Source organism: Tachysurus vachellii, chromosome 26 (genome assembly GCF_030014155.1).
Source record: "Tachysurus vachellii isolate PV-2020 chromosome 26, HZAU_Pvac_v1, whole genome shotgun sequence".
NCBI lineage: Eukaryota > Metazoa > Chordata > Actinopteri > Siluriformes > Bagridae > Tachysurus > Tachysurus vachellii.
Genome location: NC_083485.1, coordinates 3,995,660 through 4,014,509, shown reverse-complemented (window position 1 = coordinate 4,014,509; position 18,850 = coordinate 3,995,660). Strand labels below are relative to the sequence as shown.

The following is an 18,850-nucleotide window of genomic DNA, read 5'->3' as shown; positions in this document are numbered from 1 at the left end:
AAATGTAGGAATCGATTCCGCATTATATGGAGCCGACTCCAAATATATTCGTAATCGGCTCGTCCTGCTATTCCCATTCGAAGTGCGGTGAAATGTAGGAATCGATTCCGCATTATATGGAGCCGACTCCAAATATATTCGTAATCGGCTCGTCCTGCTATTCCCATTCGAAGTGCGGTGAAATGCAGGAATCGATTCCGCATTATATGGAGCCGACTCCAAATATATTCGTAATCGGCTCGTCCTGCTATTCCCATTCGAAGTGCGGTGAAATGTAAGAATCGATTCCGCATTATATGGAGCCGAGTCCAAATGTATTCGGAATCGACTCGTCCTCCTATTCCCATTCGAAGTGCTGTGAATTGTAGGAATCGATTCCGCATATATCTGGAGCCGACTCCAAATATAAAAATTAAATGTATTTATTTTGAGCACTAAAAATGTACTGGGAGGGGGAAAAAAGCACGACATATTTTCTACTATGAAAGTAAACAGATTAGTAATAATAGATAATAATAATTGATCGTATGAAATTGCATATTTATGCTGCCATTTCTGTTCTATATGAAATATATATGAGGTATTTTACTAAAGCAGCAATGTAACACCATGAACATGTTCATTTGGCTAATTTATATCCAAGGTTAATAGTTTCTTCTTTTGTTTGTGTGGAAAACAGTGTTGTGTTGTACAATAATTCTAATGGAGGGTGTCAATAAGAGGCTAAATGTGTCACGTTTTCATGTTGTCTTTCCTCCAAAATGTGTATAAATTTGAATTAAAAGAATAAAATACTTCAATGTGTAAAAGAAAAAAAAAAACACTCGACAACAAACACTTATAATGTTTATTTCCAAGTGTTTTATTTGAAGGTCTTTGAAAAGAATTTCAGTTTGTTGCCATTGTAGCTGGCTGCAGTGTTTTCACACTATGTATACTACTTAATATCTAATCAAGTCTTATATACACTGATATTAATCATTTGATCTTTTAAATAAACAAAGCTTATCATTGACACATGATCGACTTTGCGGTTCATTTGAGATGAACGTTTAGTTTTGGTAAAACTTCCACTGTGAAGTCTAAAAGTGCTGTTTAACAACCTAAAAAGATATGAACACATGGTCTCTGGAGCAAATTCAATTATATAAGGGTCTGGGATTTAGTTGTGTAATTAGTTAATTATGTTATAAAGCTTTGCCAAATACATTTGCGCAAATTTGCACAGCAAAATCTGGCTCATCTCAGCAGCAAACATAGTCCCATCGGCTAAAGCACCAAAAAAACACTGTAGCCTCAGACTCAGAGAGAGAATGTCTGAGTAACCTGGAGAGAATAGTGTGTGTGTGTGTGTGTGTGTGTGTGTGGCAAGCTGTAAATGTCATATCGTGCTGCTGTATGTGGGAGGCAGCCACTTTAGAAAGCATACTCGTGTGCTTAAGAACCTTTACCTGAATTAATAAGGAACAGTGTATATATATGTGTGTGTGTGTGTGTGAGTGTGTGTGAGAGAAAGAGAGAGAGAGAGAGAGAGAGAGTTGAGTCTGGTCCTGAGTAGACTGTAACCATAGAGACATTGGATAAAATTAAATATGCACCGCTAACATATTTTAATGATTAAAATGAAACAAAAATCAGGCACAGTTTAGTTAAAATCAGCCTGGGGTCAAATCGAGGAGCTCTGATTCTCTCTCTTGCTTTCTCGCTTTTTTCATCTTTTTTTTTTTTCCTTCTCCCCATACATCAAAAAGCGGGGGCCATCGTTTCATTTCATCACACCATTGACCGTTGTTTCTTTCCTCTCTGAGTGTAAAAGGATAAAAGTGTCCTGTTTTCAAAGAAAAAAAAAAGCGTTATGCGACGGATCAGTAAATCGGGTCTCGGTTTTGTTGTTTTGTCGCCGCCGCTGTTTTCCTGCTGCAGGTGTGATATTCACTTGTCAGGCAGGAACCTCAGATCTCTTTGAACCTGAAATGAAACAGGCAGATCAATCCAGAGTACAAAAACTCAACACTTAACAATTATTCATTAGATTCTTCTGATTTAATAATACCACAGTACAGGTGGAAATGATCGACTGCTAATTAGCATGGACTGAGATGTGCTAAAAAATATTTGAATAAAAAAATCTAATTATAGAAGGATCTCTTAATGATAATTACACTGACGTTACACTGACACCCCCTCATTCTCCTTTCCCAACAACAAACACACACACACACACACACACTTTTCATATTTGTTCTGAAATAAATTCAGTTTGCCTGACCTGATCAAAGAATTTGTTTCTTAGAAATAATGTAGTTATTATATAGATATAAACGTTGTTTTCAGAAGATTCCCTTCTTTTATTTATTCTGAAATGAGTTACTAGGTTTTAGTGTTATTAGCTATGCTTTAAACTCCAAACACCATGCGTCTAAAACCTGATACATTTGTTTAGCTTTCCTTTCATTACCTATACAAATTTGATTGCGTATAGTGTTGTTGTATACTTGTTAGCACCCTCTAGTGGATGTTCAGTGAAATACAATTACACTACAAATGAGAATTTTTAAGTTATTTTATATGTCAGGATTTAAAATGGTTAAAGATTAAAGGTTAAAATTCTGTCTGCAACATTTAACTATTCCTTGCATGCAGTAAAAAAAAAGGAAAATAAAATCAATAAAGATGGATCACTGAGAATCAATGCTTCATTTTTGTCATTATATTTAAAACATATGTAAATATCAGTCCATAATTCTTACCCTCTCTGTCTTGTAGAGTAGCCACACCATCCTCGGATCTCCTTAAACACCAACCTGGACAGCAGCTACAGAAAAAAGAATGCAAATAGAAGAACGTGAGATGTATTAAACAGAATGCTTATACACGTTTTTTTTTTTTTACTTTTATAAGGCTTACCAGACAGGCCAGTATATCAGCCGTGATGAGCATGTAGAAAACATTATTCCAGCCAGTGGGAGAGATTAATCCAGCCAAAAGAGGCCCAACAGCAGCACCTAGAGGACAGAAATAACAGCTGAGGACATGCACACAGCTCATGCATAACAAATCCAGTTTACAGTAAACTGCAAAAGAATACAACTTGTCGGCTTTCTGTTGCTGGCAACAAAACGTAAAGATTAGAAAGTGAAACAAGAAGAAAAAAAAAACGTTGCCCATACCTATTGACCCTGTGCCGTCAATAATAGCTGTTACAGTGGACAGAGCCCTGGAATTTCCTCTCAGACACTCGTGGGTTCCCTGTGCAGAGAAGGATAAAAATCAAAAGTATTAAGTTAAAGCTTAAGCCTCGTACAATGCTGATGTGATACTGTGGCAACACAAGCAAATGACAAAGCAAACAATTGCTTTTACAGCTATAAAAAACATTCAAATAACGCTTCACATAACATTCAAACAACGTTACTGCCTTTTCTTCCGCAGCCTCTTGAAGTTAAGACAAAAAAAGAGGAAATGTAGCTTGTATATCTCATATTAAGAAGAAATACAAAAAATACAGGTTTATTTCTGACTGTTACAAATTTTGACACTGGAGACGCCACCTAAAATGGCTTAATAAAAAAAATCCTCAGAGAAAAACTTGCTACTTCTTGAAAAGATGTTTCTGCAGAAATATTGGTGATTTAACGTAAAGTAATCTCCACTTTCTGACCAATCGGAACCGAGGAGGTATAAAACAAACAACAAAACCGCCAACAAATTTACTATTGTTGCTATGGTGACAATCATAAAGTGGAGTACGAGAAAGAGGCTGAACGGTACCAGGTCAGCTGACACGGCCGTGGTGATGAGGGCGTAGGGTCCGTTCACAAGAGCACCACAAAGCAGCAGCATACCTGGAAAAAGAAAGATAAAAAAGAGAGCGAGATAGAGAGAGAGAGAGAGAGAGAGAGAGAAGAGAGAGATAGAGAGATCAAACATTATTTATTTGAACAAAGTGTACAGTGGATACAGTAAACAAGCCGTGTGCTTCTGCTCACCTATCGTTGTTGGCACGCCATTCTGCCCAACGAGGTTGTACAGGAACAGCTATTGTCAGTAAGATTAAAGCAAAAAAAGAGAAATGGGGGGAAAACAGTGAAGAGAAATCTGTTCAGTTGTTTTCAGAGGTTTCGCGGGTAAATTCACACACGCTGCTGTGGTGTGGGCGTGAGATTTGGCCCGGGTGTTAAAATCTGTGAGCAAACTGCAGGGTGTGGGATGTGTGTGTTTTCCTGTGGATGTGTGAAGAGAGCAGCACTCGGACGAGGAGCCCGTGTCATGCAGTACTGAGGGAGTGGGGCATTTCTTCATGTGGTTCTTTTTTATTTTAGAGTCACTCAGGCATTCAGTTTATACAGAAAATACAGATGTGTTTTATTCTTATAAATATTACTGTTCTAAACAAAAAAAATAAATAAATACTGCTTTTGACTTAAATAACTTTTTTTAATGTTTTGAAGATAAACCAGTAAAATACTCCTGCCTTCTTTTACACATTTTTCACCACAGAGAAATTAAATTTAGCATCAAATAGCTTTGTGTGATTCATTAGCTAGGATTGTGTTTACTATAGCTCCATGCTAGCTTTTTGTATAGTATAGCTTTGTTTTTACTATAGCTCCGTGCTAGCTTTTTGTTTACTATAGCTTTGTGCTAGCTTTATGTTTACTATAGCTTTGTGCTAGCTTTGTGTTTACTATAGCTCCATGCTAGCTTTTTGTATAGTATAGCTTTGTTTTTACTATAGCTCCGTGCTAGCTTTGTGTTTACTGTAGCTCCGTGCTAGCTTTTTGTATAGTATAGCTTTGTTTTTTTACTATAGCTCCATGCTAGCTTTATGTTTACTATAGCTTTGTGCTAGCTTTTTGTTTAGTACAGCTCCATGCTAGCTTTGCGTTTAGCATAGCTATGCTAGCTTTTTGTTTAGTACAGCTCCATGCTAGCTTCTTGTTTAGTACAGCTCCATGCTAGCTTTTTGTTTACTATAGCTTTGTTCTAGGTTTGTGTTTACTATAGCTCTGTGCTAGCTTTGTGTTTTGTTCAGCTCCATGCTAGCTTTGTGTTTTGTTCAGCTCCGTACTAGCTTTTTGTTTAGTACAGCTCCATGCTAGCTTTGTGTTTAGTATAGCTATGTGCTAACTTTGTGTGTTGTTCAGCTTTTTAGTATAGCTTAGTACTAGCTTTCTACTAGCTTTTCTAGTATAGCTTAGTTCTAGCTTTTGCTGTATTTGCTATGCGATCTTTGCATTTTGCATTATACAGATCACATGAAAAATGTAAGCGTCATTTTATTTAGGAACAAATGTTATTTGTGTAGATTGAAGAATACAGAGTTTAATAACTAAGAGCTTGAAATCTCAGTCATATTTTATGTTTTTCCTTTGACATCACACATCGCAAAGCTATTGCGCAGCACTTCTTTCTAAATATCTTAATGCAATATCTTAATCTTTTTTTTTTTTTTTTAAATCTTGCTTCACACTACCGATTTAGAAAGCATGGCTTCGAGGTTTAGGCTATAGTTAGAGAACATTTATTGAAAATGCAATCAATACTAGAATCAATGATGAGCGTGTTGTGTAATTTGAGTAATTCTCTCTCACAAAATCACTGACACACTCACCATAGGAGCAGCAACGATTAGCATGACACAGCAGGTGGTCGCCCTCCCGCCAGTGTAGTCTGAAACAAGCCCGGCTATGATGCCGCCTGGAATAAAGCCCGTTAACACAAACACATTAAACGAGTTTATACATGTATCATTATCAATTTCCCAAAGCCTTCAGGCAACTCTGCTTACCCAGAATTCCTCCAACGTCGAAGAGTGTGGACATGTCCCCCGCTGCTTTAGGATCAAAATCGGCTGGAGAAAGGATTCATATCAAAAAGTTGATGCGACATACAAACACATGTTGTAGCATCTCTTGATTGTAAACAGTCTCTTACCAACATTAGCGATGTATAGCGGTAACCAGTACAGAAATGTGTAGCTAACCAGCTTAGCGAAGAGCAAACAGAGTGAGAACTCCACCACGCCCTGGAGAACAAGTCAGACAAGTCTCTTGTTAAAACTGTAACTTGTCTTAGATACAGTTTTAGTTTTAGAAAAAAAACTGAAGCATTTTGTACCACAATTACACAATTATTTATTCATTTGAAAGCTGTTTTAATCCAAAGCGATTTACAAATAAGACAGATTTCTGCTTATTGCCCAAAAAGGCTTAAAGATGCACTATACAACATTTTAAACTGTTTCTAGACCTTCAACAATATTAATTTAAAAACATATCTTAGGTAAAACTGTTACCTTGAAATAAATCAGGGCATTTTCATTAAAAACCTTTGACATTTTTCTGGCCTGGAAATAATCACTGCCCACAACCCTGCACTGAAACAGAGCCGTGCTTCATCGGAAGATGAATGCTCATAAAATTCACCATAGTTCACCAAATTTGGCAGGAAGTAATTTCTACCAGAAGCAAATGCATGGCTTTTATAGCTGGTGTTCATATCTCCTCATAATTCTTGTCAGAGGCAGCAGAGGGCAATGGAAATTACTAATTGCCTCTTTAATGGTTCACATTTAATGGTTCTTCTTGACTTGACCAATGGGATTTGAGCATGCTAACACTGCAATAAACTTTACTGACTGATATTCTAGGAAACGAGTCCACTCACCGGTATCTGGAGAGCTCGTAAGAAACTGATAGCCTCTGCTTTCTCTTCACCATCTTCTACAACTGCAGTCGTGTGATTGTTGAAGATCTCCTCGCTGTTCAACGAGCTCCTTAGCAAAGGCTCTCGTTCTGAGCTTTCCTACACAAACACACACAGATACACACATATATATCTATATCTATAATATCAGTGAGTAAAACACGTAGTGTTTACCAAATGACTAGATTAAACCCTATGCAGTGTGTGCTGCAGGTCTCACATGGTGCTGCGGAGGGCTGCAGTTCACATCTTCTGGATCTGCACAGAACAAGACACACCAGACAAATTGGAGATGATTCAAATGTCAGAATCGTGTTATAGCATAAAAAACGGCCACCTTTCTTTAGCCGCTCAGTTCTTTTCATTACATAGCTAAACTTACGCTCAACCAGGAAGAAGAAGCAGATGACCCCAGTAGTGGCGATGATGATGCCAGGCACGATGAAGGACATGCCCCAGGCAGTTGAGACGAACGCCCCGGCGATTAGCGAGCCCAAGATGTTCCCCACTGAAGTGTGCGAGTTCCACACGCCCATGATGAGTCCTCGCCTACAGCAACAGCCAATAAAAATACAATTAAATCTGCATATTTAATAATTTATTAATGATTTCACACCAAAATTAATTTGATTAGTTCTTTTCTTTCCACATCAACTGACTGAATATGTAAATGAGCTACAGTATTGAGCTCAGACAAATTTATTTGTTTTTTTTTTGTTGTAAATTTTGAGAAAATCTTTTGGAATTTGTAATTCTATGTGTCCAAAAAACAACCTAAAGTAATTGGGTACTTTAATTGTAAATGTAATTAATTTACTAATTTAGTAAATAAGTTTCTAGCTCTGAATGGAAATTTTTTGTATTATTTTTAATCACTGTGACATTATTTCATAATGCAACTCAGAGCATTTCCTCTAATCCTTTTACACAGCAACAGACATTTCCTATCTAGCAAACAGCAGTCAGTTGTTGACATGAACTTTCTGAGCACGTGGAGTTCATGGAAGTGTTTTTGCAAACAAGGAATTATGAGGATTTGCAAGAAAAATCAATCCAACACTGAAAGAACTTTAACTGTTTGGGGGTTATCTCAAGCACTTGATTAGCTGTGAAAGAGCCAAGCAGATTTTCCAGATACTCCAAGTCAGCTAATTGAACATGTGCTGGCCCTGATTCAGCAGTAAAGAACGTGACCAACACTCACTTCCCCTTTCCAAACCAGTTGCCGACACAAGCCACCACCGCCGGCCAGCCTGTCGTCTGTACCAGCCCGTTCGCAATCTGAGAGCGAGAGACAGAGAGAGGAGAGAGAGAGAGAGAGAGAGAGAGAGAGAGAGAGAGAGAGATTATTTAATAGACAAAGAGAAAGTAAACACAGTCACAAAGCCTTGAAGGAAGAACAAGCTGTACTATAATCTCCTTGATTCCAATCCCTATGCATGTGACACACTTTTGTTAGAGTAGCACAATATGTGCCATTAGGCCACTGAACCGTAATCCTTCTTTTGTTTAACCAACACAGAGGATATGCAAATTAAACTCTGATCGAAAGTAAGAAACGTGTCCTTGCTTAGGTTTAAACAGACAGAAAAAGGAAATACTGTGAGTGACAAGTATCACTTCCATTTTTTAAATGGTCTGTTTTATGAAGCTCTTGATAAAACAGCAGAGGATTCCTTGCTCTGGCAACAGAAAGAATATGTAATGTTTAAAAATGACTGAAAATAATCCTAGAATTTTAAAGACCTCATGAAAAACTATTGTTCTCATTAACTGTAATTCATAAGACATAAAAAGTTAGAGAAGAAGTGTGGGAATGGATGGAAAACCAATACGCTTTAGAGTACTACATTCAATAAGAGTTTTTTGCAAAGTTGGTTTTCACCTGCACTATACAGTAGTACCACAAGGCGTGAATGTTCCAGTAGAAGCCCAGGCCAAAGAGCGCTGTGAAAAGGCCACTGAGTAGCATCCCAGTGGTGAGGTAGTAACGCAGGGGAAGACGCTCGCCAAAAATCCCACTGTCAATGTGAACAAAAAGTTTCTATATCACTAAACAGAAGTTAAACAGAAGCAGCAGCACAAATGGACTGGTTAATTTTTTATACCTGAAGAACATTCCGATGGCGTAGGCCACGAGAAAGCAGTTGTCCAGCCATCCAAACAGGTTCTGGTAATTGTCTTGGTCTAAAGAGCGGGAAAGAAAGCAGAGAGGGAAGTGAATCGTTTAAGTGTTGTTTAGAGAGAACTACACTTGTGACTTCTTGGAAGAAAAAAACACAGAAAAATGAAAGGGTCATTTCAGTGATGCAGCTAGAGCCAAGTGTGTATATCAGCCTTTAGACTTTCCAGTGATATTTCAAGTCATGTGCTTCAGGTCATGTGTTTTCCAACCACTGTAAATTAAAAATGCTGACATTTTCTTTTTTTTGTTGTATTATTATTGTTGTCATTCCATTTCCTTCATTTACATATTTCTATTATTATTAAATATTCTAAGATACAGTGATACATTACAGTCCTGAAATGTACATATCGTCGCTGTAGGGCGGAATCCTCGTATCTCCAAAACCATTACTTTTCAGGAAATTAAAAAAACGCGTACCTTATCTGCAGTGCACAGGGTTTAGTCCGCGTTGCAGTGGATTGTCTTGCGCTAAATTCCTGTCCTCAGATGAGCACCAGAACTAGCGGGGGTCAAGATTTTTTTTTCTTTGAGCCCAGTGTTTTGAAGACATTTACCTCAGAAGACGTGTTGATTCGTTGTGACTCTTCTTGAGGACAAATATGATACGAAGCTCTCACACGGAGTGAAGAAGAGGTGGACACTTGAAGTGTCCAATGGAGTTATGAGATTTGTGCTCAAGCTATTTAGATTGAGCGCAAATTTATTTAGACCAATCTAAAGATAAGACTTTAGATTGGTTAATAACTTGTAAAAATAACAGACCCATGTGGGGACTGACCAATAGCATCGATATGTGAAAAAATATGAAATTGACCAAATTTGGACATACAAGGTTTCCGCCCGACAGCGACGATATTAATTAAAATGTTATTACTATATAGTATAGTATAGTATATATAGATATAGTAGTAATAACATTTTAATTTATATATATATATATATATATATATATATATATATATATATATACACACACATATATATAAATTTTACCTAAAGAACTTTATGAAAAAAAGAGAAAAGTATATTGGTCAATACCCACCAAAAGGAGCCCAGTCACACCAAGTGGAATTGTCTGTGACATTGAGGTCAGCAGGTCGAATGATATAAGAACAGTTTCTATGAAGCTGACTCTAAGAATGTGTCAAAAAAAAAAAAAAAGACAGTTAAAAGGAAAAAGTACACCGAAAGCTCTTCTGAAATGAAAGATACACAAGCTCTTTTCTGATATAAAATAAACTTCTATCTACCACTTTTTACCTTGACAATACTAATAGGTTTGCGGGAGAGATGGTATGCTGTGTAGAAAAGGAATGTCAGGAATAGGATGAAGCCTCTGTACCTGAAGGGAAAAGAACAAAATGCATGCTAAGCAATGTGCGGTTACTAGTTAATGGGAGGTTGAGGGAAAAGGATGTGAGTAACAGGAGCTTGTTAATCATATAACATTAGGAAACTTTCAGTTTAATAGTAAATCTATACTTTTTATTAAGGTGTGATTTAAGCAGTTAGCTTCAAGGAGTTTTACGAAATTCCTAACAAATCTCAAGGGTAACAAATGTGAGCACAAAAATTAGACTTAATACATCTCTCTGTAATCTATTCTGCTGCTATATACATTTAACAAACTGTTAGCGTTCAGCTTCTTTAACAGAAACTCAATTCTGAAGAAGTATTAATCCTAACAGCTAGCTGCCACAATACAGACTTGATACATTTATAGTATACAAAACAACGGCTTGATCCCCGACCTCTGGTTAGCATCCAGACCATTGTATGCTGTATATGGTATTGATCACATGTTTGGTTATTAGTTTCATCCCATCTATAACAGCTCTGTTTCCACATACAGTTTGTCAGTGGAAATATGTGCCATATGACTATTTACGGCAGACTTAAAATGAGCTTTTGTAAATACCGTAGGAGTTTTATGAGTGCTTTTTCTGCATTAGTTTGCAGTTCTGAATGTGGCCTTCAGAGTACAGGAAATCAGCTAACCGCTAACTCGCTTCAAATTCTCTGCTCACCTGTTTACATTTCCTGGCAGGGAGCACCCTCACACAGTATATACTCTGTGTGCACTGTTAAAGCAGCCTTTCTTAAACCAAATGGCTCACACTAACATCCCTTTGCTCATATAAATGAGCCATTTCTGTAATCTTACACACTCTACTAATGTCTGTTCTTGAACTGTAGGTATAAAAAAAAAAGCAAAACAAATAAATAAAATAAATAAATAAATAAACAAACAAGTAAACCCCCCCCCAAAAAAGTGTTGATTTTAGTGTTTTTACCCCAGCACCCGCCTATTTAACACTATGACGTCACAAGTATCCAGTCTCCATTGTTTACATTAAGAACCGAAACCTAGAGTTGAAACACTATTGAATTATTAAAATGAAATTTTAAACATGTTTTGTTTTTTTTTGTTGTTCTATTATTCCTATCCCAAATAAGACAGCTAGTACATATGAAAAGCCCTAAAATGTTAAATGCTCCCTAATAATAATAATTCCCTCCTACTTTTACACCATTCTTCAGAACAAAAGAAAACAAGCAGAAAAGTCCAATAAATAAAAGTAAGTAAGTAAGTAAGTAAGTAAGTAAGTAAGTAAGTAAGTAAATAAATAAATAAATAAATAAATAAGAAGCTACTTACCAGCTGTCTCTGGAGAAATTGGTGATGACTCTGATTCCAGGAGCCAGAGCAGATTTCATGTTTGAAACTATTTTTTTGTTTTGATTTACAGATAAAACGAGTGCTTTTTTTTTTTTTAGGGCATATTCAAGTAAAAATGATGAAATAAATAAGAAAAATGCACGCAATTAAAAACGTAGAAAATATCTAAAAAAATAAATATTGCCTATAATAACAACAACAACAACAATAATAATAATAATAATAATAATAATAATAACAATTTAAAAAATCCTGATCAAAAGTCAATGCAACGGGGAGGAAAAAATATTAGAAAAAAGTCCTCGATTATTACCTTTAAGCTAAAAAAAAAATCTCTGTCTAAAACCCGTCTATAGAAACCGGGACGTTCTCTTGCCTATTTTCCCGACGCGGAAATTTCAGTAAACACTCGGAATGTCGGAAGATTTCCATGTTTTACTGTCTGAACTCGGTTAAAATCCGTCGTCTATTAATACTCCGGCTTTAAAGCGTCACATGAGTGTTAAATCTGCCTCGAGTCTAAAATAAATCGATATAAATGTGTGAAAAAAAAAAAAACCTGAAAAAAAACGTCACCCCCTTTCCATGTCCGAAATTTCGAGCCGAACCGAGCCGAGTGACGAGCGTGCACGTGCGATCGCCGATCGTGACGTCACCAGTGGGCGGAGTTAACCCTTTAGAGTTTATGCCTATGTTTATAGGACCTCTGGGTCAGTGGGAACAAATAATTTATTTATTTAATTATTATTTATTTCTGATTTAGAATTTTATTTTTGGTCTTAAAATAATTAAATGGTTATAGTGTGTGTATTTGGGGAAAAGAAGTATTTTCAGAAGTATTTTTTTTTTCTCTATTATATTTACTCTTTTCCTTTATATCATATATATTTATATTTACATAATTACTATGATATTTTGTATGGATTTAGACAACTGGGTTGTGTGATAGAGTTTTAATGTATTTGATGTGCTTTTATATATATATATTTTTTAAAATGACACGTCGGAATGGAAAGAACAAAAGAAACAAAATACAAACAAACAAACACACAAACAAACAAACAAATGTATTTGTCTGACTAGTGACTTATGTTCAATAGCAACTTTTTTCTATTTTGCATCGAAAATAAAGAGAAACTATTTAGAATTTTGAAATATTAAAAAAAAGTATTATAAAAAGTATATAACATTAAATATTCTGCACTATTTTTTAGTCTATGTTTAAATAGAAGAAATTTTGTGATAACGTTCTACAAAAGATCACGCTAATGGATTTGATCTAAAATAGATCATAACTTTATGAAGCGTGAAGGAAGAACGGTAATGAAGGTCCTAGGATGGTTACGGGATTTTGGAAATGGTGACCAACCTTCCAACGGAAAAATCCCAAATCTCCCAATAATAATGCATTACATCGTCTCACTATGTCAAACGCCAGATTAAAAATTATTTATTTATTTATTGTTACTATAGATAAATAGATAAAAACAGTAAACTAGCAAAAATATCTACAATAAATAAACAATAAAAAAAACTAAAAAAAATCTAACAAAAAAGTCTAAAATACAATAAACTAGTGACAAAAATATATTGTATATATACCAGCTTACCTAAAATCCTTTGTAAAAATATATAAAATCACACTGAAAACCCTGTTTATTCTTTATTCACTGATAATTTCTAATTTTTCTCATTGTATCGGCTTCAGTTTGTGGTCTTTTAAGCCATAAGCAGAGACACACAACCTTCAGAAGAAGATAAAACATGGCAATGGAAATCATCCTTTAGTAATTTCCAAATTATTCCAAATGAGGAAATAAGCTCTGACCATTCATGATCATACCTTCGGGGTAAAGTGTATGATTAATTTGTGTTCATGACTGGAAAAAAGTCTGGGGGAAAGGGCAACTTCCTGAATCCCGGTCTGGACACTGGATCTTTTAGTGAATTTCCATGTGGACTTTAGTCTGACGTTGTGTTTAGCCAGGCAGCAATTCAGCGGGTAGCTATCACAGAGACAGCAGAGGGTCGAGCATGCACTTGTAGTGTTGTAGTGTTGAGCATGCACTTGTAGCCTGCTCACACAGGTGACCAAAGGTTACTTGGGCATTCTGATAAGTGGGTTAAGACAGGGAGTGACCATAAAGAGTGTGGTGATAAGGACAGTGTCTGCTGTGTGGATGACTATCAATAGCAAACGAAATCAATAAAGCAGTCCAGAAGCTGAGGTCAAGCAAATCACATTTTTATTTGATTCCTCACAAACCTTCATTTATAAATGAACTGTAAAATAAATTGTTACAGATTAAAAAAAAAAAAATCTAATCAACTTTGAACAAACATCTATTTCTGCAACATTGCATTCTGAGGTATTTGTAAAGGTTGACAGTCTGTCATCGTTAAGTTAAATAAAATTTGAGCCGTGGTGTGCCAACGTGCGCACGATTTTCCGCGTTAAGCCTCCAGGTCCGGCGCCGCCTTCGCACGGCTCGCAGCTCAACAGGACCGAGTGCAGGGCCTGAGCGTAAGCTGCAGGGAATGTCACATCACAAAGTTACTTTGCAAATCGTCATTAGGGTGAAGGTTTTGTGCTGTACAGAGTTCAAGAAGCTGTATGTGTATGTGTACGGTAATCAGAGCTGTTTTAACCACTTCGACCTCACAGGACATTGTGAAATACTCGTGGTGTGAAGTGTTTAGTCAAAGGTCACAAATGTGCCAGCTGTTAAGGGTGTGCTTGTGGCGTGAAACGGAAATGCAACAGCGACCTCAAATAAGAGCTTGAGAAGAGAAAGTAAGTGGATTAGCTGTGGGGTTTCACATCCGATTAATTAAATCAGTTCTAAAATTCTTGAATCTAATTGGTCATAAAGTGTTCAGTAATGTTTTATAACAGCAACTCAGACATTAATAATGCAGCTGCAAATTGTGTCATTTTCATGACTTAGTGTCATTTTCCTGACTAAGAGCTTGATGAGTGATGAACGCACGAGCCGTCGCTGAGTCGACGAGTCTGCTGCTTACCTTTAGGATTGTTGTAGAAGATGCAGTTGTTGGCGCAAGTGTCGGGGTGCGAATCCCAAAAGCTCTCACCGCCGCAGCTGCAGAGTGGAGGGAGCTCGACTTTCTCCTGTTCGAGCTTCTCCTTGATCTGAGCACGCAAGGCTTCGACGTACCTACAAGATAAAAAAACAAACAAACAACAGACCTGTTTGGCAAATTTATACCTGAAGTGGACATGGTCTAAATCATAAGGCTGTTTAAAAAGTTAAATATGAACATTACCATGCCAGTGTTGTGCGTGTGAGTGCATGTGTGTGTGTGTAAAAGAAAAGTCTTGCTTTGGCAGTTCAACCTTAACCTCCGCATCTTTAATGGTGAGTGTTTGTAAAACACTACTAAATACATTCCTAGTCTAATTTAACCAGTGCTACCTGGACCAGGCAGAGACTAAGGATGAATAGATGCCCTATTTCAGTCGCTAGTAAACGTTACAGAACTGTATACTGTAACTGTATCTTAGCAACTCAACCTTGTGGACTCTTTAGATTTCTTGGCTTTGGCTCTTCTCTCCTCCTCCTGCTGTTGCTCCACTTCTTCCAGCCTGAGTCGCTCCAGAACGAGATGCTCCCTCTCCGCCAGCTCCCTCTGTCTTTCCTCCTGCTGCCGGGCAAGCTTCATCCTTCTCTCCTCCTCCTCCCGCTGCTGCTCCTTCTCTGATTTAATTCTAAAGATCGGGCAACATCTGCATCATGAGCACCTCGTCAAATAACTACTCCATCATTTAAATTATGAGTAAGGATGGATTTGATGTGGGGAGTAATAAGTGGCACCGTTGATCATTAACCTAGTCAGAACTAGGGGTTTTACATGTAATCTTATGGCAAGGTTCAACACTTAAGAGCGATCTCTAGGATTTTTTATTGTTTTTTTACCCCCTGACCAATCAGAGAGCATTTTAGGGAGCAACTGCCAATCACCAGTTGATGCTAGGCAAGCTATCGAACTAGCTGACGTTATCTATTAGCTTTGTTTTTGTTATGTTCACGCAAACTATTGCTGTTATTGAGTTCTGTTCCATAACATTTTGTACAGTGTACGAGAGACGTATGAATCAGATCTTCCTCTGCTAGTGAGCGACAGAAATCCTAAAGGAAACTTAGGGAGGATAATAAAAAGAGACCCGTGATGGATGATGAACTGGATGACGAATGATCATCCTTAGTAATGTGACATTAGTCTCCTGAGGAGAAAGAAAGAAGGGTTTCTAGGACTTGCTGAATGAATCTCAGTTGTAGTTCTAACCCCTTAACCGTGCACGGTCACCATGACAACAGTCCGGAGCCTGCGACGACGCCGTTCCGTGAGTGTGTGTAAGCGTTGAGCACACACCTGGCGATTCTCCTCAGATGTTTCTTGCGTCTCTCATGCTCCTTCGCTTGCTGTCGCTCGACGTCCATGAACAGACGGCGACACGTCAGGACCTGAGAGCGTCTCTGTTAAAATGCAGATTATTTATATCATAAAGCTCAGTTCTTCGTTAGAAACATTCACAAGCCTTGTCCTGTTTGAAGAAATTACGTATAACTCAAAAAGAGTTAGAGCGAATTACGTCTGAGAGACGGAGTTTATTTTCTGGGCTAGAAAATTATCAACAGGAGCCTGAAAGAGCAAAACTAGCTAAATTATACAAATAACTGGATTCAATAACTGGATTCAAAAACTGGTCAAAATTGACACTGTGTATAATGAAGAGAGGGGGGCACGGTGGCTTAGTGGTTAGCACGTTCGCCTCACACCTCCAGGGTTGGGGGTTCGATTCCCGCCTCCGCCTTGTGTGTGTGTGGAGTTTGCATGTTCTCCCCGTGCCTCGGGGGTTTACTCCGGGTACTCCGGTTTCCTCCCCCGGTCCAAAGACATGCATGGTAGGTTGATTGGCATCTCTGGAAAATTGTCTGTAGTGTGTGATTGAGTGAGTGAATGAGAGAGTGTGTGTGCCCTGTGATGGGTTGGCACTCCATCCAGGGTGTATCCTGCCTTGATGCCCGATGACGCCTGAGATAGTTACAGGCTCCCCGTGACCCGAGGTAGTTCGGATAAGCGGTAGAAGATGAGTGAATGAATGATAATGAAGTGAAAAATAAAGGCTAAGGGTTACGAGAAAGCCTGAACACTTTAGCACTCTATCACTGAACAATGCGGGGCACAGTCTGGAGTTTAAAAATTGAAACCGTTCCAGAGACAAAATAAATAAATCCCACACTTAAACACTAAGTGGTGTTTTAAATGATGGACACTGTATATGTTCTGGACCTCTCTCTTCTGCTCCTCTTGGTCCTCTCTCGGCCACAGCGCCTGAGTGGATCTACAGTCCAGGCTTGTGGGATGAGTTTCTCTCAACACCCTTTCACGCACCTAACCAAACAGATTAAAACCACAGCGTTAAGGAAATCCATCAAAAGGAAAACTTCTCAATCTCTCAGAGGATTAGAACTGGGTTTAGTACAACATACATCACTGATTAATATATTTTTTCCCATCCATGCAACCAGTTTCCAAAGAGAAAAATTCCTGCTCAACAGGACGTTGTGTGAACGTTCTGAAGAGCGAAAGAGGACGTAAGCGCCAGAAAAAGTGCCAGACAGACACACGTGTCACGTAGTTCCTGGAAAACTTGCAGCGTCATCCTTTAAAGATTAACAACTTCCTTTTTTTTTTAATCTTTGAGTGAGGCGATATAATATAGCGATATATATTGTGCTAACGTGTGACATAATGCACTTTTTTTTTCTTCCTGAAGCTATTGGTAGGCTCGCCAGGATTTTATACTTTAAACAAAATTCGAACGTGTTTTCAGATTCCTATTTTTACAGTGTTATATTTTAGTAGCCAGGAAATGAAACTCAGTATCACTGAATTCTTTTGCAGGTGGCTTCTTATCATACTCGTAGTGCGTGTGTGTGATTTAAAGCAATATATGCAAATGTAATAATACAATGTAAAGAAATTCCTACCGCATCGTTCTGAAAAGTCACCGTCTTGCCGTTCTGCAAGCAAAGCGGCCGATCGTGTTGCCCCACCAACAACACCTCTTCTTCATCCCCAAGACCATCTTCATTTCCATCCTCCTGTTCCTCATCTTCGTCGTCATCTTCCGTTATTCTCCTGACAGTCTTCTGCCATTAAAACATCAGAACCGGTCTTAACACCGCACGGGGGTAAGAAATGTCACACGGACATATCAGTGATGAAGAGACTTACATCTCTAGTTGGAGACACTTTCCATATTCCTCCTGGGAGCTCTGAGAACTCCTTGCTCTCTCTGACTGTTTGGCATGCAGCCAGTCGGTGTCTCACCTGCTTCATGATTCTGCTAAGCTGGAAATCCAAAGACAGAGATTTCAAATGCACAATGTACTACAATAGTTAGAGTGTAAAGGTGAATCATGGATGCAAGACATAAAAGACACTCATTTGTTTCTATTCAATTGTAGATGTAACCTGATGTCTGTACTGGTTTGCATCATCACTGCTGGCCAACTTGAGCTCTTGAGCCTTGACCCAGCGTGCATTCGGGCTGCCGACAGCGAGCTCCCCTTGTGGCCAGGGTGGAAATCGACTCTTCTGAGGTGTAAGGCACTGGACAACGTCACCGCTCTGTGGGAATTCTCTACACTCCCTTTCAACCTAGAGGGAAAAAAAACAAACAAACAAAAAAAAAAAAATAAAATTAATTCCATATCTGGGGCACGGTGGCTTAGTGGTTAGTACGTTCGCCTCACACCTCCAGGGTTGGGGGTTCGATTCCCGCCTCCGCCTTGTGTGTGTGGAGTTTGCATGTTCTCCCCGTGCCTCGGGGGTTTCCTCCGGGCTCTCCGGTTTCCTCCCCGGTCCAAAGACATGCATGGTAGGTTGATTGGCATCTCTGGAAAATTGTCCGTAGTGTGTGATTGTGTGAGTGAATGAGAGTGTGTGTGTGTGTGTGTCCTGTGATGGGTTGGCACTCCGTCCAGGGTGTATCCTGCCTTGATGCCCGATGACGCCTGAGATAGGCACAGGCTCCCCGTGACCCGAGGTAGTTCGGATAAGCGGTAGAAAATGAGAGAGAAAGAGAAATTCCATATCTTATATCTGCAGCTCTTTGATATTTACATATTTTCCATTGTCGATCAAGTGTAAGACAGAAAAACCGGGTCAAACAACTTCGGCCAGAAAACTGACTGCGATAAAGCGCTGACACTGGAGACTCCTTCGTTGACAAATGTCAACCTGTG

At 38.3% G+C, this 18,850-nt stretch overlaps 2 protein-coding genes across 4 annotated transcripts in view; both read right to left on the bottom strand.

Moving 5' to 3' along the window:
- Nucleotides 1-846: 846 nt before the first annotated feature.
- slc37a2 (solute carrier family 37 member 2) overlaps nt 847-18,850 on the bottom strand; it is a 117,724-nt gene continuing 99,720 nt past the window's right edge. The window contains exons 2-19 of one of the 2 annotated variants that reach the window (XM_060862767.1): nt 11,556-11,646; nt 10,157-10,238; nt 9,939-10,029; nt 8,817-8,895; nt 8,594-8,729; nt 7,913-7,989; nt 7,091-7,257; nt 6,929-6,966; nt 6,670-6,807; nt 5,938-6,028; nt 5,792-5,854; nt 5,615-5,700; nt 3,990-4,038; nt 3,772-3,845; nt 3,171-3,249; nt 2,908-3,005; nt 2,751-2,815; nt 847-1,968 (exon numbers count right to left, since the gene is read on the bottom strand). In XM_060862767.1, coding sequence (XP_060718750.1) covers nt 1,953-1,968; nt 2,751-2,815; nt 2,908-3,005; nt 3,171-3,249; nt 3,772-3,845; nt 3,990-4,038; nt 5,615-5,700; nt 5,792-5,854; nt 5,938-6,028; nt 6,670-6,807; nt 6,929-6,966; nt 7,091-7,257; nt 7,913-7,989; nt 8,594-8,729; nt 8,817-8,895; nt 9,939-10,029; nt 10,157-10,238; nt 11,556-11,614 — 1,488 coding nt within the window. In that variant the 5' untranslated portion in view covers nt 11,615-11,646 and the 3' untranslated portion in view covers nt 847-1,952. Of the gene's footprint in view, nt 1,969-2,750; nt 2,816-2,907; nt 3,006-3,170; nt 3,250-3,771; nt 3,846-3,989; nt 4,039-5,614; nt 5,701-5,791; nt 5,855-5,937; nt 6,029-6,669; nt 6,808-6,928; nt 6,967-7,090; nt 7,258-7,912; nt 7,990-8,593; nt 8,730-8,816; nt 8,896-9,938; nt 10,030-10,156; nt 10,239-11,555; nt 12,169-18,850 lie in introns of those variants that run through there. The other variant, XM_060862766.1, reaches the window with a different exon arrangement.
- The window catches only part of ccdc15 (coiled-coil domain containing 15), a 6,207-nt gene continuing 1,162 nt past the window's right edge, over nt 13,806-18,850 (bottom strand). Inside the window, exons 3-10 of one of the 2 annotated variants that reach the window (XM_060863595.1) lie at nt 18,078-18,263; nt 17,838-17,954; nt 17,591-17,752; nt 16,890-16,991; nt 15,969-16,072; nt 15,109-15,303; nt 14,601-14,752; nt 13,806-14,105 (exon numbers count right to left, since the gene is read on the bottom strand). In XM_060863595.1, the coding sequence (XP_060719578.1) occupies nt 13,981-14,105; nt 14,601-14,752; nt 15,109-15,303; nt 15,969-16,072; nt 16,890-16,991; nt 17,591-17,752; nt 17,838-17,954; nt 18,078-18,263 (1,143 nt within the window). In that variant the 3' untranslated portion in view covers nt 13,806-13,980. The remainder of the gene's footprint in view (nt 14,106-14,600; nt 14,753-15,108; nt 15,304-15,968; nt 16,073-16,889; nt 16,992-17,590; nt 17,753-17,837; nt 17,955-18,077; nt 18,264-18,850) is intronic. The other variant, XM_060863596.1, reaches the window with a different exon arrangement.